The sequence below is a fragment of the Lithobates pipiens genome, unplaced genomic scaffold (assembly GCF_037356315.1).
Source record: "Lithobates pipiens isolate NorthernLeopardFrog02 unplaced genomic scaffold, aLitPip1_a1.2 Scaffold_8, whole genome shotgun sequence".
Lineage (NCBI taxonomy): Eukaryota > Metazoa > Chordata > Amphibia > Anura > Ranidae > Lithobates > Lithobates pipiens.
This window is the reverse complement of record NW_027507903.1, coordinates 234,056,248-234,082,228: the sequence shown is the minus strand read 5'-3', so window position 1 is coordinate 234,082,228 and position 25,981 is coordinate 234,056,248. Positions and strand designations below refer to the sequence as shown.

Below are 25,981 nucleotides of genomic sequence, written 5' to 3'. Positions count from 1 at the left end.
ACAGAGTTGGGTCACCGTTTCATGTGTTATGAATAGTTTAGGATTTTCTTCAGCCAGCACAGCTGAAGAAATATATGGGCAATACAAGACATTACAAAGAAGCATTAGTGTGGGAGACTAACATTAATCATCAGACCACATGGCTTTAGACAGAAGTTTACAGATTGAAACCGACTGCAGTCTTGAGGCCACTGAGTCTAAACAACTGAAAAGGATTACCAATCCAATGCCTGAGGCATAAAATGTGATTGTGCCACCAATGCCAAGAACCGTTAAATTGATATGGTCCCCACACAACTATAGATTCCCTATGGTCACAGCAAATCATTTATCCTTATAGAAATCATTCCTTCAGTATACAGTCATATCTGACAATTCATTATTTAACTTTCAACTTTTTTTATTGTGCTTACCCAATTCCGTAACATACAATCCAACTTCACTTAATTTTTTAATATACAGTTATTTAATAGAAAAAACACATTCTCATTAAGCACAGATTTGTTCTATTAGAAAGAAAATACAGGAACTATAAAAGTCAGATAATCCTCCAGTCAGAAAATGTTACAGTAAAACATACAAAGCACAGTTATCCTACTCCATTTTATGGAGTAGACATCACATGGACTTCACAGTGATTAGTATTAGCTTAGACTATCACTCTGCTTAGTAACAAAGAGGGGTCACGCTCAGATGTTCTAGAATCATCCTTCTGTTTTCTCCTCACTGTGCATGTACAAGGGCACCGGCTCCTTGGCCATAGCCAAACCCTTTTGGTCCAAAATTCTTTGCATAGCAAGCTAGCAGAAAAAAAAAGAGGGAAAAAAATAAAGTGAAATATTTACTTTGGATAAACACTTTAAATAATTCACATATGTAGTCAATACGATACCCATCATGTTTTAAAATCTGTCCCACCATACACTCAGGAATGACTTAACTGAGGGTGTGAATATAGTCACTAGAATCACAGATGCTTGGAACAAACAAGTAATGAATCAATGGTAAATTCATTTAAAAGGGGGGAGAGGGAGAGGAAACAAATATTGCCTTTCCTACTATAACTTTTAGGTTCCCCCTAAGAACCAATCAAAAGCCTAGTTGAGGAGTGAAAGCTTGACGCTATGTGGATGTGGCAGGGGCTCGCACATCCATGCGGTTTCTGAAATATGACAGCATGTGTGGGTAGAGAATCACGGTCACTGGAAAGGGGGGGGGGGGGCATGCAGGGACAGGTGCTGGAGCATGTTAGACGTTACACCCTAAATGTGGTCATTTCTGCCATGGACCTGTTTATTCAGCAATATCTTTGTCAGGTTGCTTAAACTGAGGTTATCTGCAAATCAAAAAACTCATTCCTTGGATCTGCAGATGAATAAACAAAACAATACAAAAGTAACATTAGGTTATTGGTATCTTTCTATATTGGTGTCGAGCCATGTTTATAAACCGTAAATTCAGACTGATTTTTTATTTTTTTGACAGCTGCCGATACCTTTCCTGAGTACACAGCAATCCCGTATTTAATTAATCAAAACCAGCAGCGGGGTAGATTCACGGGACAAGCTGCACATGTACAATGATAGAAATTTTTTTTGGGTGTGCCTAGCATGCCTAAAGGCTGGAACTAGTTAAAGCTAAGGTTTTTTTTTTTGTTTTTTTTAGGGGGGGGGGTTGGGTTTCTTGGGAATACAGCACTCTTGTGGCACTTCGAAGGTTAACAGCAGCTACCGCGACGAAGAAAGTTATACTTGGCCGCCCCTTTTGCCCTCTCCGCCATTCACAGCACTCCTATTATGGTCTCACAATGAACAGCATTCTCTTTATGAAGGAGAAGATAAAGGACAGGATAACCCCTGCCCATTCACAGAACGCAAAGTACTCTGAGACAATAGGAGGAGTTCTGTGAATGGCAGAGAAGACAGAAGGGGTGGGCAAACGGTGCAACTTTTCTCTGTAGCTGCTGCTGCTAAGTATACAGGCAAAACTTTAGTTTTTATTGCTGTGTCCCCGATCATGGGAGTCACCCCATTTGTCCTTATCTTCAAAAGTGATAGGACATCCCAAGTTTTGGGTTGTCTCCAGGACAACAACAATAAGGTTGAAATCTACTAATGGGGACTGCAGTTCTGGTGACAGCCTGGGATTCCTTCAGTTTGGAGGGATTACCTCTCATTTCTGGTTTTGGCTATGGCAAAGAAAGATAAATACAGGCAAATACAAACATGATAGGGGTTATAATCTTCCCTTAGGGACCCGTACACATGATCAGAAAGTCATACGAAAAATATTGCTTTCAAAGCGATCATACGATAAATTGATAGTAAACAGCTTTCAAGAGCGGATAACGACAGCTCATCTGATGGGACAAGCACAACATTTTTTTTCTGGTAAAATACCAGATCATACAATTTTCATTTAACCAGTCCCATCGTAGGGGATTTGTATTGTCGAACACCACATTACATTACTTCCAAATTTTTATTCTGTCATACTAGAATTTTCATAACTTTAGTAAACTTCACTTTCAGTATGAGAATAGCATGCAAAAAAAAAAAAAAAAAAAAAAAAGACAATCATTCGTCCGATAATCTCATTGTGTGTATCAGGCATTACTCTATGCAAAATGAAAAAAAAAATAAAAAATTGCCTTTAACAGCACTGGAAGACTTGGGATAGGAGATTTCAGGAATCACTGTATGAATGCATTTAGTGCTGTATCTAAAAAAAAATAATAGTAGCAAAACAGATAAAACCGTTTTCTGAAGTATAGTCTAGGGATGCTGCATGTAACGCGAACCATATTCACTGCAATAATCACAGTGAGTTGCACAAACTGACAACTAAAGATGGAGACTTAAACAAAGATACAAAAGGTTCAGTAAAATGTTAATTTGTGTAATTCTTGGAGACTGAAAAGTTATGAGTCTACTTTATGGGATTCTGTCCTTCATAAAAGAGCAGGCTGCTGTGAACAGCTGATAATACGAGTATTTTCACAATAGATGTGAAGGATGAATTTTTGTACTAGAAGTCCTGTGTATTTCACACGTCTTCCAAGGAAGTTCCTTTTCTGTTAATAGTCCTGGTTTTCCCCTGTCTAGGAGCATCCTGCTGGGTTTCAATAGTTTCATGTTGTAAATAGAACAGGAGGATACATTTCAGGAAGCTGGAAATGTAAAAGGCACGATATTACATTTACCTCTAACTAGCATATATTTTGGGCTTCACCTTTATATGCTGCAACGTGTTACCCTAATAAAAAAATTCCTTCACTAGACCATGTATTTATTGTTTGTATATCAATAAATCACAGCGACCATATTCTCTGGACATACATTTCCTGATATTGGCCATGGCCTGTCTTTACCTTGTTATTTTCCAATTTCCTGCATTTTCCAGCTGGCTCCCTTTCTATTTACAGGCTACATTACATCAGGAACATTCTGGAATACACTAGGCAGTAGTTTACCTTACCTTTGCAGTATATTTCTCCATCTTTTTCAGTCAGAGTGGTGGATTCCAGACTCTTGCCACACTTAGCACATCTAAAGCAATTCTTATGCCAAGGCTGCAGAAAGGAGACCATGTTTAATACATTCTGAGGGTAGTCAAACTTGCACATTACTTGTCCCCACAACACTGAAAATGCTCAGTAGATACTGCATGAAAATGCATTAAAATCCATTAACATAAGAAAATTAAATGCATGGAGAAATTAACAACTTGCACCTAAACCCCCTTCCTAACCAGGCCAAATTTTAAGCCTTCGGTGCTTCTACATTCTGAATGACAATTACAACACTGTACCCATATGAAATTTTTTGTCTTTGTTAGCAAAAGTAGAGCCTTCTTTTGGTGGTATTCAAATCACCACAGTTTTTTTTTTCTTGCGCTATAAGGCTACTTTCACACTGAAAGCACCCGGAGCCAACGGTACAGCGCCACTAGTTTTGGTGGAGATTTACCGAATAAAGAGTTAAAAATGCCCGTGTTGCTGCACTGCCGAAGTGCTTTGTAGGCGCTTCAGCAGTGCTGCCCAGTCATGAACATCCCGCAAGTACACGCCCCAGTATAAAAGCACTTGGGCTTTCACACTGGGGTGGCATGGGAGGCATTTTTCAGGTGCTTTAGAGGCACTATTTTTAGAGCCAAGACACCCGAAAAACGTCTTTCGTCTGAAAGGGGTCTAAAATGAGGTTTCTGCTATAAAATTGTAAAAATTAGTAATTGTTCTTCATAAATTTTGGCCAAAATGTATACTGCTACATATCCTAAGTAAATATAACCCAAATCAGTGTAAAGCCTCATACACACAATCCACAGAAAAGTTTTTGTACAAAGGGCGTCAGCCGAGAACTTGTATTGCATACACACAGCAGGACTTTTTCAGCCAACTTTCACCAAATCATGTGGTTTTTCTGCTCTTTACCGCCACCTTTGGTCAACTTCTGTATTGTTGGCTGATCTTTTGCATTGGTTCTGAGCATGCCTGTTTGTACTTTGTAGAAAAGTCCTATGGTTTTCTGTACACACGATCAGACTTTGCTCCATCAGACTTTTGTTGCCAGAAAGTTTGTCCGTTCGCACAGCCAACAAAAGTCTGATTAAAACCAAAAGAGTTTGTCTGATGGCGCGTACACACGGTCGGATGTTGCTCCAAAACAGCCAATTTGCATGTTTGTTGTCAAAAAGTCTGATCGTGTGTATGGGCCTTATATTTGGTCTGTGTGAAAGTTAGAGAGTCTACAAGCTATGGTGCCAATCACTGAAAATTGATCACACCTGAAGTACTGATGGTCCATCTCATTTCTTGAGACAAGAACAAGCCAGAAAAGTACAAATATCCAAATGACCCCTTCTTGGAAAGTAGACATTACAAAGTATTTAGCAAGAGGCATTGTAAGTTTTGAGGTTGTATTTTTTTCCCCACAATTCTTTGCAAAACTAAAATCTTTTTTATTGCACAATTTGTCATATTTAACAGGTTTTTTCTCATGCACGTTATATGCATAGCCCAAAATACATTCTGCTACTCCAGAGTATGGCAATGCACGTGTGAGACTTTTACACAGCCCAGCCACATACAGAGGCCCAACATGCAGGGAGACATGGTTTTGAATTTTTTAAATAAAAGGACTTGTCAAAACCGCTCTAATGTCTTTTTTTAAACTACACTTTTTTTGGTGAATGAGTAGGGGTACTATGTACCCCTATACGCATTCACATGGGGGCCGTGATCCAGAGGACCCCTTGTCAAGAGAGGGCTTCCAGATTCTGAGCCCCCCACAACCACCGGCCAGGTTTGAGGGGACAAGGTGCTTTGGGAAGGGGCAGAGCCCCCCTTGACCCAAAGCCCCCCCCCCTCATGTTGAGGTCATGTGGCTTGGTATGGTACAGGAGGGGGTGGAGGTGGGCCCATGCCTTTTTTATTTTTTTTAGCGTGGGTTTCCTCTAAAAAGCCATACCAGACCAGAAGCTCCACGGCCAACATGGAGTACCAGAGCTGCATTAGCCACTCAATGTGGTGATACCAGGAGTCTGCCATTGGAATTTTTAGATCTGTACACACATCAAAGGGCCAGTTTAGACAAAAGCAAATTAACCTACCAACACGTGATATTAGTCAGATAAACAAATTTGCAATCTAATTTTACCTTCCCAGCTCCCATTATTTTCTCAGCAGCATAGACCGATTCACCACATCTAGGACACTTTTCAGCACCTCCAAACTTCTGGGCAAATTTTGATGGATTTGAATTGGTACTTGGACGTGCCTGTTGTGTTCTGTAATGAAACGTACATAAAGCCTGTGTGATCTTGCAGATATATTTTAGAGAAATAAATACCAGAGCATAGCAAATTTTTCATTAGAAACTATTTACTTACAACTGTAAAGGGGTTTATGCTTTCAATATTATTAAAAATCATAAGGTGCAGTTAAAATATATTCTAGTGTGGCACTTTGTTTTGTAAATCCACAGCGACTTTCATGCAATATTTTTCAAGCATCTTGCATAGGGCAAACACCACATGACATGACTTAAAGAACACAGAGCTATAACTTCACCCCAAGTATAAACCTATAAGATAGGTTAGGATAGGGGTGAACTTGATAAGAATGGGAAAAGGGATAAACAGAGCTGTTTAATTAAATGCTTTATTTAGTAACCCATGCTGTGCACAAATCAGGTCTCATTCCCACGTGCAAAAAAAGTCCTATATTGCCAATACCTGCAACTGGGATCACAGGTGTTCCAATGTTTGGCAGCTGCTAAGCCTGTACATTTGAATGATAGGCTGAAAGGGGCCAGGGGCTGCAAGAATGTATCCACACATCCAGTGGTTACCTGCTACTAGAGACAGATGTCTGCTTCTGTAGTCTATAAATATCCAGCCGGTGTCTTGTACGATTAAGATATAAAATGTAGGCATAACCCTGATTAGGCTTATACTCCCTGATTAAAATGGTCCTCCTTCTGGTCAATTTTACATTGCTGTATTTTCTGTAAAGCACATGGGCATTTACACACTCATGAATCCTATAACCTAAAAGGTTTTTTTGTGCCTGGGGAGCCTCATTGTTGCGTACAGTTTCCCATACAAGGGAATGACTGGACATGGCCAGCTGCTTGTAAATAGACATTCTATACTACAAGACTTGAAAACTGTATTTGTCCCATGTGCATGAGGCCCGATTTAGTAGCAGCCTAAAACACATTAAGCTGTATGAAACAGATAAGAGGAATTTTGACTTACCTGTAAATTCCAAATCTTGGAGTACAGGACACAGGCAAAGTTTTTATGAATCTATATGGGTTGCAGGCTTGTACCTCCATGTCACTGAACAACTTTTGAGGGCATGCCCCCTATACCCCCCCCCCCCCATGAATGGCCAGTTTTGTAGCAAGAAATGCAGAGTACCAAGGGATGAAGGGAGGGTGGCCTGTGTTCTATTACATACTCCAAGATATGGAATTCACAGGCAAGTCAAAATTCTGTCTACCTTAAAAATTGTAAAGTACAGTACAAAGTATTCATAGACAATGGGACATCCAAGCAATGAATGAGATCAGTGGACAACAAAAGAAGGCAAACAGAACTGTGCAAACTGGCCCAACAAGGGTCCATAATACCCCAACTTCAGAGTGCTGTTGCAATAACTTTGAGGCCAAAAGCTGCAACTTTGAAAATTATGAAACAAAGAACCAGGTAGTGGCCTTACACAGCAGGATTACAGATGACTGGTGCCAAAATGCCCAGAAAACACCCAATGTTCTGGTGGAATAGTGCAGGAGGAGATTTGTCCTTGACAGCAAGTTTTCAACCATATTTCCTATCCATATCATGATGATGGACTTTGAAACAGGGTGTCCCTTGCGAGGTCCTGAGGACAGGACAAATAGGAAATTAGTCTGTCTGATCTAAGTTGTAGTTTTGGAGGTAGACGAATTACTCTATGATCAGTCAATGAAAAGAGATTTAATTGGATGCTTTGGAGCAGGAAGCATAAGGTTAAAAGGACTTTCCTCAATGAGATGAAAGACTGATACCACCTTTGGATGAAAGAAAAAGGAAAAAAAAAAAAAAAAAAAAGGTCTTGGGCAACCTTGTCTTTGAGAAGTATGAGGAACAGCCCCTTATAAGAAAGCTGCCAACTCAGAAAACATGTCCGACAGGCATGACAACCAAAAAGAGGACCTCTTTTGCAATGGAGCCCAAGTGAATATCCTTGGTTTCCAAGGGGGCTAAAATGCGTGATATATTGAAGAAATCACCCCTTTATTTTTTTCTTACACACAAGGGAGACCGAAAGCAGAAATCTTAGAATAGACAAGGCTGAAACCAGTCCTTTAAATTTTCAGAGTGCCTAAAGCCAAAAGTTCTGGTCAAGACCTGGTCATAGGAAGGCCAGAATGCAAGGCACAGAGTAGTCTCTGGGATTAAAGTGCCCATGTTCACATGAGGCAAAAAAAGTGTTTTTGGATGCAATGATAGATCTTCCTGGAAGAGGCTTTTCTTTCTTTAAGGTAGGAATGACACACTCAGAGATCACTATCTCAAGTCTGAAAAGCAGGATGGACTAGACATCCTTTATGAACTGGTCAAGGGCCGCCACAGGCAAGACGTCTTCCTTGAACAGGAATGCGTGTGAGGTGTCTTTTGCTGGTGGCTTTATCATATGTGAACGGAGATTAGAGCCATTCTGGAAATTTGTCTCATAACATGTTTTAGGGCATCAACACAAAAAAAAGCTGTGCAGAAGGCAATTGCTGTAATTTCGCTATTAAACAACGATCCTGGAAAACAGGGTCAGGTTGATTGTTCACAGCCCTAGTCCAGTTGGCTGCAGTTTGACACTTAATTTGCAGTGAGAGTTGCAGGGTTGGGCCTGCCAAAGTAACCTTTAAGTGTCTCAAACTTTCAATCTGCAGACTCTTTGAAGAAGGGACATCTTCAATATGTACAGTTAGATAATTAAGATGGAGATGGCTGGATCAACTACAGGAATAGGCCATTGTTTAGTAAACTTTTTATTCCACCGGATAGAGCACGGCAAAGATTTTGGGAAGAGTATAAATCCTTTCTGGAGTGGTTCAGTTGTCACAGGATTACAAACTGTTCACAAACAGGGAATGCAAGAGTTTTACAGGTCTTTTACCCAACAGGGCATGGCAAGATGGAAGAGAATCAAGCTGCACAGTACAAAGGCTTTTGTGGATGGAAGCAGTGAGCTTTTCTACATTAGCAAGCATGTTGCGTGTAGCTTCCTCTTCAAATTATATGAAAAATACTCTACAACTTCCTCCAATACTACCTCAATGTCCTATTCATTCTCTTCTGTGTCTGCCTCATCTAGGGCAGGCATATTGGGATCTGAGAAACAGAAGGAGTAAGAGAAGAGGCATAGAGTTTTAAAGCCATTATTTGTCCATGAAATAGTAACAAATGCTGATATTTTTGCTTCCATCAAGTAGACTGCTTGTTGAGAATTCATGCAATGGGGAAGGGTTAGGAGAGGGACATGCCCTAGACCCATTAGCGGAATTACCAGCGTCACACGCATTTGCGACTGGGCCCTCGGGTTCCGCCACTGTAGGGGGGCCCACTGCCGCCTGGGAGATAGTACAGTACACTCACGGTAAACAGTCATTCAGGCGAGTCCGCTCCACGCATCCTCTCCGACCGATCCGCCCATCCTCCCCAAGCACATTCAGGGGCACACTGCACAGGCTCCGCCCATCCTCTCCACCCATTCCGCACAGTCCCCGCCCGCTTCACCCATACTCCCTGCCTGCACTCATGGGCACAGTCCCTGCCCATCTTCTTCGGCTCCGCCTGCACTCACAAGCCCCGCCTATCCTCTGCTCACCCAAGCAAGACCCAGCAAGGAGGGGGAACCAAGTGATCTGCAAGTGAGTGGCACCCGTCCCTCAATATCAACACTGCCACTGATCCCCCCCACACCACCACTGCCACTGATCCCCACACCACCACCACTGATCCCCACACCACCACCACTGCCACTGAAACTGAGCTGCAGCACAGTGGCCAAGCCCATACAGCAGTTTAACAGGACATGTTCCACCAAAGAAGTTGAATGCACATGTCTTTGGGAAATAGACGTATGAGTGCTGCTAGCATTGCTGCAGAGGTTTAAGGTGTGGGGGGGGTCAGCCTGTCAGTGCTCCGACCATACGCCACACACTGCATCAAATTGGTCTGCATGGCTGTCATCCCAGAAGGAAGCCTCTTCTAAAGATGATGCACAAGAAATCCCGCAGTTTGCTGAAAACAAGCAGACTAAAGACATGGATTACTGGAACCATGTCCTGTGGTCTGATGAGACCAAGATAAACGTATTTGGTTCCGATGGTTTCAAACGTGTGTGGTGCAAACTAGGTGAGGGATACAAAGACAAGTCAAGTGTGTCTTGCCTACAGTCAAGCATGGTGGTGGGAGTGTCATGGTCTGGGCCTGCATGAGTGCTGCCGGCACTGGGGAGCTACCGTTCATTGAGGGAACCATGAACGCCAACATGTACTGTGACATACTGAAGCAGAGCATGATCCCGTCCCTTTGGACACTGGGCCGCAGGGCAGTATTCCAACATAATGACCCCAAACACACCTCCAAAGACAACCACTACCCAACCATATCTCCAGACCTAAACCCTATTGAGCATCTGTGGGGCATCCTCAAAAACGAAAGGTCATTAATGTCCACCAGCTTCGTGATGTCATCATGGAGGAGTGGAAGAGGACTCCAGTGGCAAACTGTGAAGCTCTGGTAAACTCCATGCCCAAGAGGGTTAAGGCAGTGCTGGGAAATAATGTTGGCTTCACAAAATTGACATTTTGAGCCCAATTTGGCCATTTTCACTTAGGGGTGTACTAACTTATGTTGCCAGTGGTTTAGACATTAATGATTGTGTGTTGAGTTATTTTGAGGGGACAGCAACATTTTCACTGGTATACAAGCTGTACACTCACTACTTTGTAGCAAAGTGTAATTTCTCCAGGGTTGTCACATGAAAAGATATAATATATAAAATGTTGTTATACTTGCCTGCTCTGTGCGGTGGTTTTGCACAGAGCAGCCCAGATCCTTTTTCTCAGGTCCCCAGCCGGCGCTCTGGGCCCCTCCCCCTTGCCGAGTGCCCCCATAGCAAGCCGCTTGCTGTGGGGGCACGTGTGCATTCTTCCTGCTGAGCCGGCTCTCTGTGTCCATAAGACACAGCGCTACTCAGCCCCAACTCCCTGGCTGGGATTGACAGCGAAAGCCAATGGCTCCTGCATCTCAGCCAATCAGGAGGGAGAGACCCGGGAGAGCCTCGGGTCTCCTGCACATTGCTGGATCGAGATCAGGCTTAGGCAAGCATCGAAGGTGCTAAGGTGGGAGCTGCCCAATGAAGGTTTTTTTTACCTTCATGCATGAAGGTAAAAAACCTTCAGCCTTTACAACCACTAAGTAATTAACTGAATAATTTAGGATTAGCTAGATTTTGTTCCATTTGTCTATAAACAGGTCTTAGACTACCAAAAGCAGGCCTGAATGATTTCCTGTGTCAAATGGTACTCTCTCCACACATACCATACACGTGAATGATCTGCCCTGAGCGCAGACTATCAGCCCTGGACACAGACGGTCCTGTATGCCTTACATAACAGTAATTTTCCTGCAGTATTTTGCTACTGTGGGGGGTCACAAAACTCCTTACTTATATTCACTGAATGTGCACCATTATCTTTTCCACATAATGTAATGATTGTTTGCTTATGGTTCGTGTTTTGCATAACTTTTTCTAGTGCCGGAATCTGTCCATTTGCTTCAGTATACTGTTGGCCTAAACTCCTGGTCATGTGAATACAAAGCTTTGTCACATTTTACAATAAATGGCTGTGGAGGAGCAGGTCAGGAAGGAATATTAAGTAATTATGCTTACTCTTCTGGTTTAATGCCCAGTCTCTCTCCTCGGTCCATGTTCAGGGTGCCTGCGCCTTGTCCATAGCCATAGCCCTTGGGTCCATATTTTTTCCCATAGCAGGATCGGCAGTAAATCTCATCATCATGAATAGCCACTGTTGTACTATCCAGGTTTTTTCTGCATACCACTAGAAACAAAGTAGATAAATATGAATGCACACACAGAAGAAGAAGAAGGAGAAGGAGAAGGAGAAGGAGAAGGAGGAGAAGGAGAAGGAGAAGGAGGAGAAGGAGAAGGAGAAGAAGGAGGAGAAGGAGAAGGAGGAGAAGGAGGAGAAGGAGGAGAAGGAGAAGAAGGAGAAGGAGAAGGAGAAGGAGGAGAAGGAGAAGAAGGAGGAGAAGGAGGAGAAGAAGAAGAAGAAGAAACTCACAGGTTAAAAAGAACTATTAATGACATAGTTAACAAAAGCTTTTAGCCTGCAAAAATTTTTTTTTTTTTAAAGACATCTGTGCTTGATGAATTAAATTTTACATTTAATGGTTTTATCTAGTGTATTATTTCATTTAGATGTTCAAGGTACAAGTATATGCACCAAACATGATGTAGCATCTGATAATTCCTAAAATGAACCTATTACACATTAGTTACCATCTGATAGTTCTTTATCTTCATTTCTATGCCTGTGTCCGTGTGTATGTATGCATGCAAGCATATGTACATACTTATGATTTTATCAGTCCCATTTAAAATAGATTGTGTTTTGTTGTAACCCTGATGAAGGAAGAGTCTGACCGCGAAACACGTTTGCCGTCTTAGTACAAAACTAATAAATTAATTTGGACTCCAATCCTTTGGTCTGGCACGCCTTCCATTTGTGCATGTATTTACTGGTAACCTGCTGGGGTACCCACTGGAGGGCAGCCTTGTTTGTTGTGAGCAGCCAAACCTGAGCCAGTGAGCGCTTTGAATGTTTTGCACTCTCACCACTTTGCATGAACTCATATTCCAGCACCTCTTGGGTGCTTTTTTCTTTATTGCTTTATCAGGTGTCTGCAAAGGCCAATAAATGTCCCCCAGGTTAAAAATGTCGGTGCATCCCTCAATGTCAAAGACTTCTTGTCTGCAGATTTGTAGGATTTGGTTGAACCAGGCTCCTGGCTAGGATCTGTTCTTGGAAGTTGAAGCTAGGGAGCAATGACAGTAACTCTTCTTGGCTTCATAGAAATTTCCCCTAGGTTACAGTCCAAGCTTCTTTAGCTGAAGAAAAGTAGTACAGGCATACACCACTTTTAAGTACACAATGGGATTTACTAAAGCTGGAAAGTGCAAAATAAGGCTCACTTCTGCATAGAAACCAATGAGCTTGCAGGTTTTATTAACAAAGCTTAATTAAACAAGCTGGGGTTAGAAGCTTATTGGTTTCTATGCAGAAGTGATCCTGATTTTGCACTTTCCAGCTTTAGTAAATAAACCCCATTGTGTACTTAAAAGTGGAGTATGCCTGTATATGTATTCTTACCCCCTGTAAGGCCTGTTTCACACAGGATTCAGCTTACGTAAGAGCAGAGTGAATAGCTAGCTTTCATGTAACTTTCGGCAAGCTTTTGCAGAGCTTTCTGCAAACTTCAACCGACTTTCTCTAAACCTTTAAAGTGCTACTCAGTTTGTATTTGAAAAACGTTCTACACAGATGTTAACAGGAGTGCTGGTTGTCACTTTAACCACTACAGATCCGCGCTATTGCCAAATGACGGCATCAGCGCGGACCTACATTTCCGGGACTACGTCTATTGACGTCGTCCCGGATACGAGCGGCCTGCGCGCCCTGTGATCGGCGAGTCCGTGAGACTCGCCTGATCACCGATCCGTGCAAGGGGTCGATCCCGACCCCTTATCACGTGATCAGCTGTCAGCCAATGACAGCTGATCATGTGATAGAACGGAGCCGGTAATCGGCTATTATTCCTCCTCGCGCTGACAGCGCGAGGAGAAAAAAAAAAAAAGCCGATCACCGGCGGCCGTGATCGGGACATCAGTCCCGATCACGGCCATCAATACAAGGGACCACCTGCCACCTGCCAGTGCCCACCTGCCTCCCGCAGTGCCATCCTGAAGTAAAATAAAACGCAAAAGTAAGTGCCCCCCGTCAGTGCCCCCCGTCAGTGCCCACAGTGCCACCCACAGTGCCACCCCACAGTGCCACCCCACAGTGCCTCAAAGGTGCTGCACCCCAGTGCCGCCCATCAGTGCCCAGCAGTGCCGCCCATCAGTGCCCATCAGTGCCCAGCAGTGCCGCCCATCAGTGCCCATCAGTCCCATCTATCTGTGGTACCTATCAGTGCCCATCCGTGCCACCCATCCGTGCCATCTTATGTGCCCATCTTTGCCCATCAGTGCCGCCTTATCTGTGCCCATCGGTGCCGCCTTAACTATGCCTATCAGTGCCCCCCAGTGCAGCCCATCAGTGCCCACCAATGCAGCCCATCAGTGCCCACCAATGCAGCCCATCAGTGCCCACCAATGCAGCCCATCAGTGCCCACCAATGCAGCCCATCAGTGCCCACCAATGCAGCCCATCAGTGCCCACCAATGCAGCCCATCAGTGCCCACCAATGCAGCCATCAGTGCCGCCTAATCAGCGCACTTCAATGAAGGAGAAAAATGACCCGTTTGCAAAATTTTATAACAAACTATTAAAACATGATTTATTTTTTTTTATTTTTTTGCATCTTTTTTTGTTTGTTTAGCAAAAAATAAAACTCCGAGCTGTAACTAAATACCACCAAAAGAAAGCTCTATTTGTGGGAAAAAAATGATAAAAATTTCATTTGGGTACAGTGTTGTATGCCCGCGCAATTGTCATTCAAAGTGCATCAGCGCTGAAAGCTGAAAATTGGTCTGGGACTGAGGGGGGTTTAAGTGCCCAGTAAGCAAGTGGTTAAACAAGCTGCTAGAAGGTTCCAGCAGGCCCCCGATAAGTCTCAAGTAGTACTAAAGCCCTCAAGCAGCTTAAAGTGAAAAGCAGCACACCTGTTAGGATCTGTGTTTAACGTTTACAAACTGAAGCTAAATGGTACTTTAACCCACTTTCCGCTCGCCGTATGCACGATGACAGCCGGGAAGTGGTTCTGTTATCCTGACTGGGCATCATATGACGTCCAGCAAGATAACATGCTGGCGCGTTCCCATGGGGGCGTACAGCTCCGCAACTGCGAGTGCAGCGTGTCACTCTGACACGCTGCATCTCTAATCGTCTGTCAGAGGCTTCTTACCACGTGATCAGCTGTGACTAATCAGTGTGAACCAGGAAGTGCTGGTAAACGGCATTCCTTTGTTTGTGCCGACAGGGAGAGCTGGTCGGCGGCTCTCCCTGACGGGGGGGGGGGGGGGGGGGGGAAGAGGAGGCTGTGCTTATAATCAGCACATAGATTATCAGCACAGCCCCCTCAGATGTGTAAATAAGCGGCCAATCAGTGCCCGGCATTCCCCCAATAAAAAAAAGCTTTCAAGTGCCCACCACAGTGCCAATCACAGCAGCTGATCAGTGCCCATCAGTGAAGGGGAAAACAAAATTTTATAACAAAAATAAAAACTTTTTTTTTTCCCCAAAAATGTTGGTCTATTTTAGTTTGTTTATCAAAAAAAATAGAAAAACTCCAGAGGTGATCAAATACCACCAAAAGAAAGCTTTATTTGTGGGAAGAAAATAAAAAATTTAGTTTGGGTACAGTGTTGTCTGACCACGCAATTGTCAAAGTGTGACAGCGCTGAAAGCCGAAAATTGTCCTGGGCAGGGAAACGACCGGCAGCATCTGGCTCCGACACACAGTGAGGAACGAATGTTGTTCCCCCCCCCCACCGTGTGATGTCAGAAACCGGAAACTTCTTGCGTCTTTGTGAAAATCTTCCTGCCCCTCCTTAAACAACGTATGCCATTCAAAAACACTTGATTTATTCACAAAATGTTTAAGGCTATTGTAACAGAGCTAAAGCTTCACTAAGACTTTTGCCAATTTTCACAAATAATTAACAGAGCCAAACTGTCACATAAAGAGGATCTACTGTAGAGCTTAGCCAAGTGTATGGCAAGTACTACCCTGGCTGGTGCAAGGTCTTCTTCCAGAGCTCGATTAGGCTGTGAAAAGGCTGAGCGAAATTAGAGGTGGCCTGGTCAAGCATAAGTAGAAAGGCGCACACACACAGCCACACACACACACACACACACACACACACACACTTTCACAAATACTTAATACACATTACAGCCATAATTAAAAATATACAGAGCACCATGCTTTTCTAAAGTGAGACCACAGCATGTTCAAACAAATGCAATGAAACTTGAGAGCCAGGGGCGTACCAAGGGGTTGGCGAGGCTCGCACCCGCCAGGGGCGCAGGCCGAGGCAGGGGGTGCAAATCGAAGTCCCGCACCGCACCAGTTTGTGTGTCACTTCTCTGAATTTAACTGCCGTGTCCCCTGCAAGTGCGATCCGGCCTCCATGTTGCACCCTGTGATTGGACGAATGCGGTGGTCACTGGTCATGTGCTGTCCTGCGGCGGGGCTGGCCAGTCCTTGCATGTCGGTGGCGCATGTGCGAAGGCTGCTCTGCCTTGGGACTTCGTTTGGGACTTGGATTGGGAAATCATTCCCTGTCAGCAGTGTGGCAGGTGAGTGTGTGTGAGCCTGTGAGGGAGTCAATACAGTGGGTCGGTGCTGGCTGCATTCATGGCAATGGACTGGTCCACTCCATTCCCATGAATGCAGCACCCATTGTATTGCCATGAATGCAGCACCCACTGTATTGCCATGAATGCAGCACCCACTGTATTGCCATGAATGCAGCACCCACTGTATTGCCATGAATGCAGCACCCACTGTATTGCCATGAATGCAGCACCCACTGTATTGCCATGAATGCAGCACCCACTGTATTGCCATACATGGCGCCTAGGTACGCCTCTGGATAGAGCCTTGCCAGTTGTGTGTAAATTTCAGCTATTGGAGTTCTGTATGGAGGTTCATTTTGGAAGGAGTTGGGCACAATTCTTAATCCCATGTATATAGAGGGTAGCAGAATGGCTAAGAGGTTAGTGCTCTTATTTCATAGCCCTGCGTCTTGGATTTTCCTCCCACTATATCCATAGAGTTTGTATGGCTTTCCTTAGGGTGCTACTGGTGGGTTAACTGGCTTTAGCATGCGTTAGTGTAACTTACCTACAAGCTACTTCTGATACACGGACATAGTGTGTATGGGGCTTAACAGCACCTTTTAAGCCATCAGATTTTCTGCTGATTTTTGTCTTCAGATTTACCAAAACCATATAATATGAGGTCAAACCTTAAGAGTTTCAATGTGTATGCAATCAGACAGGCCCTTGCACAACATGGTTTTGGTAAATCTAAAGACAAAAATCAGCAGAAAATCTGATAAAGAAACAGTGCAATATATAAATGAGTAAAACAAATACTATAAAAACAGAGAATGCTGCACTTTTGTTTGTGATTTATTAAGTTAAACACATTTGGAAACTTACTGCAAAGGAAGCAGCACTTATGAAAGCTCTTTCCATCACACTGCACCTCCTCAGCATGGTAAACCGTCCTTCCACATGCACCGCACTTGTTTCCACCTCCCCAGTTAGGCATGTTGTAGCTAGAAAATAAACAGATGCATCAGTATCACAAGCAACAAAAAAAAAAAAAAAAAAAAAAAAAAGGTATGCACTAGATCCACCCTATCACTCAATCTGTAAAGCAGAATTATACAACACATTCCTTTGTGGAAAAAATGTAGTAAATCTTTCCCAACAGCCAATGAAAAGAATTAGTGGTATAACGGAGACAAACTTGGTGCTGAAATCATTGACTGATTTTAATCCACATCTGCTTCTTATTTTATAAAACATATTCCTGCTCCATCACAGGTTTCCACCTGTAACAGTTCAAAAAGCCATTGAGATATTTAGCTGGTTATGTCTACTGTGTAGACAGATAACGCTATGCCCGTTTTGCAATCCAATCCATGCCTACATGCTGCTAATAGCAAATTGTTACATTTTATAATGGTTAGATTTTTATAGACCACTAAATATTTTTTTGAGCATTCTGCCTAAGCAAATTACTGTTACTATCAAAGCCATATTAACGGTTAAAAGAATGGCCCAGCCAGTCCTGACATTTTCACAGAATAAAAATTGGAGACCTTCCTTTTCTTTACTGCTGGTAAGCAATACAGCCAACTCACCAATTCACATCCCGGCCTTCTGACCTTACAATGATGGAACAGAACTGCTTTAATGAGGCCATCAGTATGCACAGTGAAATTCACCAAAACCAAATTCTGCCCCTGTATAGGGGATCACAGGAAGCCATTATAAGGCTTGGTTCACATCTATGCATGTGCAGTTGGTGTGTTTTTGCAGCATGTTTTCTGGAATATTTTGCATTTTAATGTGTTTTTAATGCATTTTGCATTTTTGTTTTGAACAATGGCAAGCTATGTGATGATGTTGATGGGTGGAAGTGTCTATTATGCAGGAAAAACCATGTCAAATGCATGTATATGCATTTTTGTGCAAATCCATTGAAGTGTAGGGAGCAAAAAAAAAAAAAAAAATGCACTGCGCTGCGTGTAAAAAATACCACCACCTTTCCAAATGCAGGAAACTGCATATGCTGTATATGAACGAGGTCCAAAAAGAAATGAGGTTAAATGTAGTATTAGTGCATTTATGCAGATCTGCAAACACACATCACTGTGAATCTAGCATGAAAGATAGATGCAAGCTATGTTTAAACCGCCTAATCATAAAAAAAAAAAAAAAAAAAAAAACTGCTACAGATATAAAGTGTGTGAACCTAGATGGTGGTCTGCGTCTGCCTGTATATATTTGCAGCAGCCTTCAAAACCCTACGGTAAAAACATTCTCAGTTGGTACTGACAAGCAGAGCCTGAGGTAGTGCTGAAGTTTGCAACAAAAGCCGGCCATAGATGATCGAAATTCTCATACTGGAGCAATGCTGAACCAGCTGAATTTCCATCCATTTACAGTATGGGTAGGCTGATTGTACAGACATTGATCTCTGGATCGATGTCTGTACAACCAGCCGGTAAGTAAATCTTCAATTTATCAGTGCCATCCATAGGCGTGAGCAAGGGGTGTGCCAGCTGTATCTGGACACACCCTAATCCTGGGGTTGGCAACCTGTCATTGGTGAGTAGGCGACAGGTAAATCACAATCCTATATATAAAATCAAACAAAAGGTGTTGCGCTACCTCAAAATTAAACTATACTATAATCTCTTATACCAAAAATATATATTAAAAGTTGTGCTAACAAAGATGCAATTTCTGCCTATTAAGTGGGTATACCCTAAATTAAACAATTATATATTGCACAGTGTATCCAAAATAATTCCAACTATATAACGTGCCTCAGACAAATACAGTCATGAATAATCAAATAAGTGAATATAAAGTGTCCAGTGCTGAAATTAAATAGCAGCAATAAATATCAAAGTGTCTTGTGCATACAAAACATCTCTACAGTAATTCAACCAGAGAACTGTGTAAATTACAAGCGTGGCACACACCATGCAAAATCAACAAAACAAATTAAAAGAAAAAGCAAACAAAAAGAAACAAAGTAGCTCAATAAATAGAGTCTATATGTGAACTTGGGGTGAATAAAGTGTACAAGTGATTAATTCAGTGCTTCTCCAAAGGGTTGCCAAAAAACGTGTCTAGTCCTTATTCTCAGTGTTTTCACGGCACATCAGGTGAAGTGGCCCCTTACCTTACTGCTGAAAGATAAACAGCAGAACAACCCAATAGAAAAATCCAGGGATTGTATCCCCTTTCCTGGCAGGTAAGTGTTGGCCCCCACGGTTGATGTTTTCGATTTCTATAGTTTACACACAGGTCTCATTGCTCAATGTTATTCCATAAGTGTTCCATAGGAAAGAGAGAAGTATGCTCCAATAGTGAAGTATGTATTAAAAATGTATTTATATAAATACATTGAACAGGTACTCACACAGCGTTAGATAAAAACAGCTTTCAGACACAACTGAGCGTTCCACTCGTAATACGAACGTCACGTCCGGTATCCAAATTCCGACGCGTATCGCCACCTATCACGTGATCGGTGACGATACGCGTCGGAATTTGGAGTTTAATTTGATGAGGTAGCGCAACACCATTTGTTTGATTTTATATATAGGTATTATTTAGGGGGTAGGGTTATACCCCTGCAGGTGGCCTGCTGCAAGCTATTTTTAGGGATAGCTTATGCTCTTGTTGATAGCGCAGGGATACTTTTATCATAAATCACAATCCTACCTTGCCGACCCTCAGAACCTGGACAGGAGAAGTGGCGGGGTGGAATTTAGTGGATCCGATCTGCATTTTCCTCCTCCAGCAGCTGAAAGTAGGCTTTTCCTCCTCTCCCTTTTGTCAACATTCAGCTGCCAAAGGAGGAAAATATAGGGGGGATCAGTACTAATATATGCCACCCCTCCTTTCCCTGTTCCTCTTCCTTCTGTTGCCCGGGTCCCCCATGTGCTCACTTGCTCCCCCTTCCTCCCATTGTTTCAGGATGGAGAGCGGGGAAGAGGCCAGTAAATATGTCACATGCAAATGTATTGGAGCTCTGGGTGCACACCCTAATGCAACAGGCTGCGCACACCTATGGCTACCCACTATTGCTGTCAGTGCTAATCAGTGTATTCTATTCTGATGGTGGGGAAGCCTCCTTGCTGTCATGATACAATAGCACGGCGGAAGGGATGAGAGAATTTATTAATTTTCTGTTATCCAACCTGCTGGCTGAATAAAATAAATAAGGGGGGGGGGCGAATCATGTATGGCCTGCCCAAGACTCACCCTGCAATCCTATTGACCAGTGGTGGCTGGTGCTCAATAGTTGGGATAAGCCAATGCCACCCCCCCCCCCCTCGGCAGCCGACAAGGCTGTCCACCCCCGGACGGACACGTATTGCGGGAACACCACCCACGGGGGACAGACAGCCTCCTTACATTAAGAGGCAGATGTTCTGCTTGGGATGACTCCGATCTCCCCTTCTACTCCCTCCAAGCTGGGGAGTGTTGGATGGCTGAGCCATCCCTGGAGTCACAGTGGCGGGGGGTGGGTCAGACGGTCTTCCCTTGCTTCTCCTGTGGCCGTGCGTCTCCTCCCACCTCCCCCTTGCCCAAAAAGATTGCTTCTCCTTTTGGCCAATATGGAAACAAATCTCACGGGCCGTTTCCTGATTGGCTGGGGAGGAGAATCAGGGTGACAAAAGCGAATATTCATTTGCTATTGTTACACAACTGGGTGGGCTCAGTGCCCTGAGCCCCCCCCCCCCCTTTTTTGAAACCTATTAGAGCCTCCTGCTCTAATAAAAAAAAAAAAAAAAAAAAAAAACACAAAAACACACACCACAAAACACCCCCCCCCCCCCATTGGAATCCATGCGTCAGGTGTCCTGCATGTAGATCAGGGGGCCCAGGCACATGGATGGGGGGGGGGCCCCAACAGCGCCCGTAATGGATGGGCCGCCACTGCCATTGACCAATCACCATGATGGGCAGCCTCACTTGCCGATAGGAATGTCCAGAAGACAGGAAGAGGCAGGAAAACTTCAGAATGATCAGAAAGCGTTGGACCTTTGCTTGTCAGAACAGCCCAGTGCACCAGGTATAGTCATGTGAAAAATTAAGTGCACCCAATGGAAAATGTTGTTCCCCCCCCCCAACATATTTGAACAAACATTAAAACTATTCAAATGATGCCTACAGATAAAGGGTGCCCTTGAACAAAATGACAAAAATGTACATGCAGTGTGTATTCTCATAAAATAATCTCCCTGGATAGTATACAGGTGGAATGGGTCCTATTTAAACCCCAAATATTTAGGGTGTAGATCAAGAGCTCGAAGACCCCAAGGAAGAAATCTATAGATGCCTATTCCAAGTTAGGGGGAAACTTAAGACATGCTCACTTATGCAAGCCTAGCTGGCCATGACATTCAGTCTCAGGGCTGACTGTTTTATGCCAAAAGAAGCCTCCAAGAACCCTAAAAATTTAATCAAGGGATCTGCAGGTAACAAAAATTTTTTTTATAATACATACATACATACATACACTTTTTACTGTCCAAAAAACATTTGAGCAAGACTATAGGTTGGTATTAAACATACAGGCAAAGACACAAGTTGATGGAAGAAGGAAAGAAAAAAAAAAAAAAAAAAAAGTAAGGAGGAAGGAGGAAAGAAGAAAAGAAGGAACAGCCTTTCAGGAAAAGAACTTTACACAAACTGATAAGCGTGGTTGTGGAAATTGCTTAAGCCTAGTACACATGGGACAAAAGTCGGACGGCATCAGCTGGTTCAATATATGTACAGCAGCCAGTCAAAGAAGCCAGCTGTTCAGAAAAAGGTCTGCAGACTGGCTTAGAGCGCTGACCAGAGTGTTCTGACAGGGGGCCCCGCACCTTTTTTTAAAAGCACAATTGCACAGAAGGGGGGGGGGGGATTGCTGTACTAACATTGTATTAGTACAGTGACTCCAACCTGAGCTGTCAAATACCACAGCTGCTGACTTTTAATATTAGGGCACTTACCTGTCCAGGGAGCCCACGATGTTGGCACCACAGCCGATCTTCGGATCGACTCAAGTGCTGCTACCGCTATTCCTGGTAAGGGAACCAGACAGTGAAGCCTTATGGCTTCACTGCTGGTTCCCTACCGCGCATGCGCTCTGCGCTTTCCAATTGGCCTGGTGGCAGGTGGGAAGGAGGAGGGGGGGCCGAACTTCCGGGAGATCGGGCTACAGCCCGTCCCTGGAAGTGGGGAAGGGGACCTGTCAAACAGGTCCCCGTTCCCCATCCCCCCAGACTAGTAGGAAGGTATGCAAAATAACCGAAAGTAGTAGTTTCAGCTTCTGAGATCAAGAGTATACTTACCTTTTCCACAGTACAGAATTACATCTAATTATATTTTGTTGAATAAATGAGTGAAAAGGCAAACTTTTCCTTGTGTATCCAAAATATAACCTTTATCTGTAAAGAATATTTATTAAGATTTAATATTTTCCTGTTCAAATACAACAGTTTTAATGGGGTGTACCCTGTCCCAGGACTTTGTGTGCGTTACATTGGACCCAGCTTTAACTTTTATTAAAATCAAAGATTCTTTTTAAAGTTAATAAATAACAACTAAAATAAAAATTGTGATCTCGCTCATCTGTATGAAGTTATGTTATTAAATCAGAACAAAGTGACATGGCTGTATATCAAGTACACTTTGCTTAAGTCTTTTATAGCCTATCTGCAAACACATACATTTTTATTACTGTTGGCTCCAAATTGCATTTATAACCATTTCACTGATAATCTCACAGCTTATCAGTACCTTCCAGATTTTTATTGTTGTCTGTCAATGTTACAAGAATTTTCCCCAACTTCCTGCCTTAGTGATATCAGTTACTAGGAAGTGGAATCTTTCTAATGGAAGAATGAACAGACATAAAATGTGACTTTCTGAATCTTCCAAGTCCAAGTACTGGAGATGAACATTATAATAATTGCAGGTTTCATTTACCTACAGTGTTAATCAGTCAGCTGTATCTGTTGGCCAACTAAATGCAATCCTATTACAGGATGTGATGTATTAGAAATAATGCAATAACACAATATATTCAAAACGGGAACTCTAAAAAACGAAATCTGGGACAATTTTATTTTCAAACACTATAACAGCTCATACAAGTATAAACTGCAACATTATTTTTAATTTAAAAAAGTTAAATATCATTCATGTAAGGTGTCTGATGCAGAGCTAAAAAGGTTGAGTATCATTGTGCTATATTTTATATTTTTGTGTCAACTATTCCATCAGATATAGCTTGCATTTACACCAAGTAAGCACTTATTTAAGTGCGTACGTATGCAGGTTTTTTGTTTGATGCATTTTTACATTTGTTTAGGTTTTTTGTAAATGTTTGTACACATGTATGCAAGTCCTGAGTGAGAGGAGGACGAAACATACTCCTGACCCTTGCAAACGGTGCAATACATACTCTTGACCCCAATGCATTGAGCTGTAAATGACATACTGCTGACCCTTACACATTGCACACTCTGGTCCCTGCACACTTGGCTATATATATGACATATTTCTGGTCCCATGCACCCTATTCGATATGCACTCCTAAACCTTCACTCTGGGCTATATTTGTATGGCTAACCATTGTAATGTGTAGAAACAGAACGAAACTCTGGATAGCCGCACTCCGGATTGTGTAAAAATTAGATGCCTTTATTTCTTCAAAATGCAAGTGCAAAACTCCATTGAACAAAACGTCACAGCAAAAAGGGAACAAAAAAAGGATTTTTGAATAAAATTGCTAACGCGTTTCACGCTACAAACAGCGCTTACTCATAGCTAGCTTATGTTCTGAATAACAAACAAATATATACTGTTCATGTATAAGCACACCACAGTGAAATCAGAGGTAAAACCATGACAGCTGATAAAGCTATCATCATAGATTGTAGGGATGCACCGAATGGGTTTTTTTGTGCCGAAACCGATACCGAAAATGAAAAATACACTAGGCCGAAAACCGAAACAGCACCGATACCGAAAATGACTGTTTTTAAAAAATATTTTTATACAGGAGATGGTCAGAGACTGGGGACACGGTACAGGAGATGGTCAGAGACTGGGGACACGGTACAGGAGATGGTCAGAGACTGGGGACACGGTACAGGAGATGGTCAGAGACTGGGGACACGGTACAGGAGATGGTCAGAGACTGGGGACACGGTACAGGAGATGGTCAGAGACTGGGGACACGGTACAGGAGATGGTCAGAGACAGAGGACACGGTACAGGAGATGGTCAGAGACTGGGGACATGGTACAGAAGATGATCAGACTGGGGACATGGTACAGGAGATGGTCAGACTGGGGACATGGTACAGAAGATGATCAGACTGGGGACATGGTACAGGAGATGGTCAGAGACAGAGGACGTGGTACAGGAGGCATCCCCCATTGCAGCCAGTGTGCCCCATTGCAGCCAGTGTGCCCCATTGCAGCCAATTGCAGCCAGTGTGCCCCATTGCAGCCAGTGTGCCCCATTGCAGCCAATTGCATCTAGTGTGCCCCATTGCAGCCAGTGTGCCCCATTGTAGCCAATTGCAGCCAGTGTGTCCCATTGCAGCCAGTGTGTCATTTTGCAGCCAGCCTGTGCACTGTGTGCAGGGAAGAGAGCCGCCTCCGCCGCCTGTTTGATAACAGCGCCGGGAACATCACAGCTTTCATTTCAATTGCTGTGTGTTCCTGGCCGTGCGCCGTCACACGCAGCCCCTCCCCCTTGTCCGGGCACTTTGATAGACAGATCATCCGTCCAATCCTGCGGATGATGTCTAAGTGCCCCGACAAGGGGGAGGGGCTGTGTGTGACGGCGCGCGGCCGGGAACACACAGCAATTGAAATGAAAGCTGTGATACATATATACATATATACACACACACACACACATTTTTTTTTTTTTATTATTCTAAGTAAAGGTGAGATGGGTGGGCAGTGAAAGCTTCATTAGCATCGCTGGCTGTCATACCAACAGCCACCACTAGATGGCGCCAGATTACAGAACTAAACATAGGACCACAGAAGGCCTCAAAGCCGCGGCCTCAATTACCGGCCGGCGGCGGCGCGGCCCGACACGATCACGCCAGGGGGGGGTGGAAGGAGACAGGATACCCCCGCTGTGCTGCCCCAGGCGCCAGATCACAAATTCTAGTCGCCAATGCGATCTGGCGCCCGGGGTTTGTCGAGCCCTGGTTTAGTGCATGTTCATCCCTGTCACTTTTATATCACAGTTTATTCTCTAAATATTTGAGTTTATTTACATACATATACACATTCAATACTGTTTCACTTTGAATTGTATGACATTTATTCATATTCTTTATCTATGCATTAAAAGGTTACTCTGCACTAGTGCACAATTACAAGTATTATTATCACATTTACACCAATATATTTATATACACACACACACACACACACACACACACACACACTTATACTTTTCAACACACAGATATGTTCACCCTTTTCCCCTTTCCCAGTTATTTTCACCAACCAACAACTGGGTGTGGAATGCATGTGTGGACAATCTATGATGATAGCTTTATCAGCCGTCATGGTTTTACCCCTGATTTCACTGTGGTGTGCTTATACATGAACAGTATATATTTGTTTGTTATTCAGAACATAAGCTAGCTATGAGTAAGCGCTGTTTGTAGCGTGAAACGCGTTAGCAATTTTATTCAAAAATCCTTTTTTTGTTCAATGGAGTTTTGCACTTGCATTTTGAAGAAATAAAGGCATCTAATTTTTACACAATCCGGAGTGCGGCTATCCAGAGTTTCGTTCTGTTTCTACACATTTGGCTTATGCAATCAGCCTGCACCTGGAACCCCCATCCATTTGGAGAGCTAGCAGCCTGTCAGTGGTTTTGACTTGGAGCAGTGTAAT

At 43.2% G+C, this 25,981-nt stretch overlaps 1 protein-coding gene across 3 annotated transcripts in view; it reads right to left on the bottom strand.

The window, feature by feature from the left end:
* Positions 1 to 379: 379 nt before the first annotated feature.
* The window catches only part of CSRP2 (cysteine and glycine rich protein 2), a 63,018-nt gene continuing 37,416 nt past the window's right edge, over positions 380 to 25,981 (bottom strand). For 2 of the 3 annotated variants that reach the window (XM_077474109.1, XM_077474108.1), the window contains exons 2-6: positions 16,965 to 17,083; positions 11,447 to 11,615; positions 5,658 to 5,787; positions 3,478 to 3,571; positions 380 to 800 (exon numbers count right to left, since the gene is read on the bottom strand). In XM_077474109.1, coding sequence (XP_077330235.1) covers positions 724 to 800; positions 3,478 to 3,571; positions 5,658 to 5,787; positions 11,447 to 11,615; positions 16,965 to 17,083 — 589 coding nt within the window. In that variant the 3' untranslated portion in view covers positions 380 to 723. Of the gene's footprint in view, positions 801 to 3,477; positions 3,572 to 5,657; positions 5,788 to 11,446; positions 11,616 to 16,964; positions 17,084 to 19,772; positions 19,796 to 25,981 lie in introns of those variants that run through there. The other variant, XM_077474110.1, reaches the window with a different exon arrangement.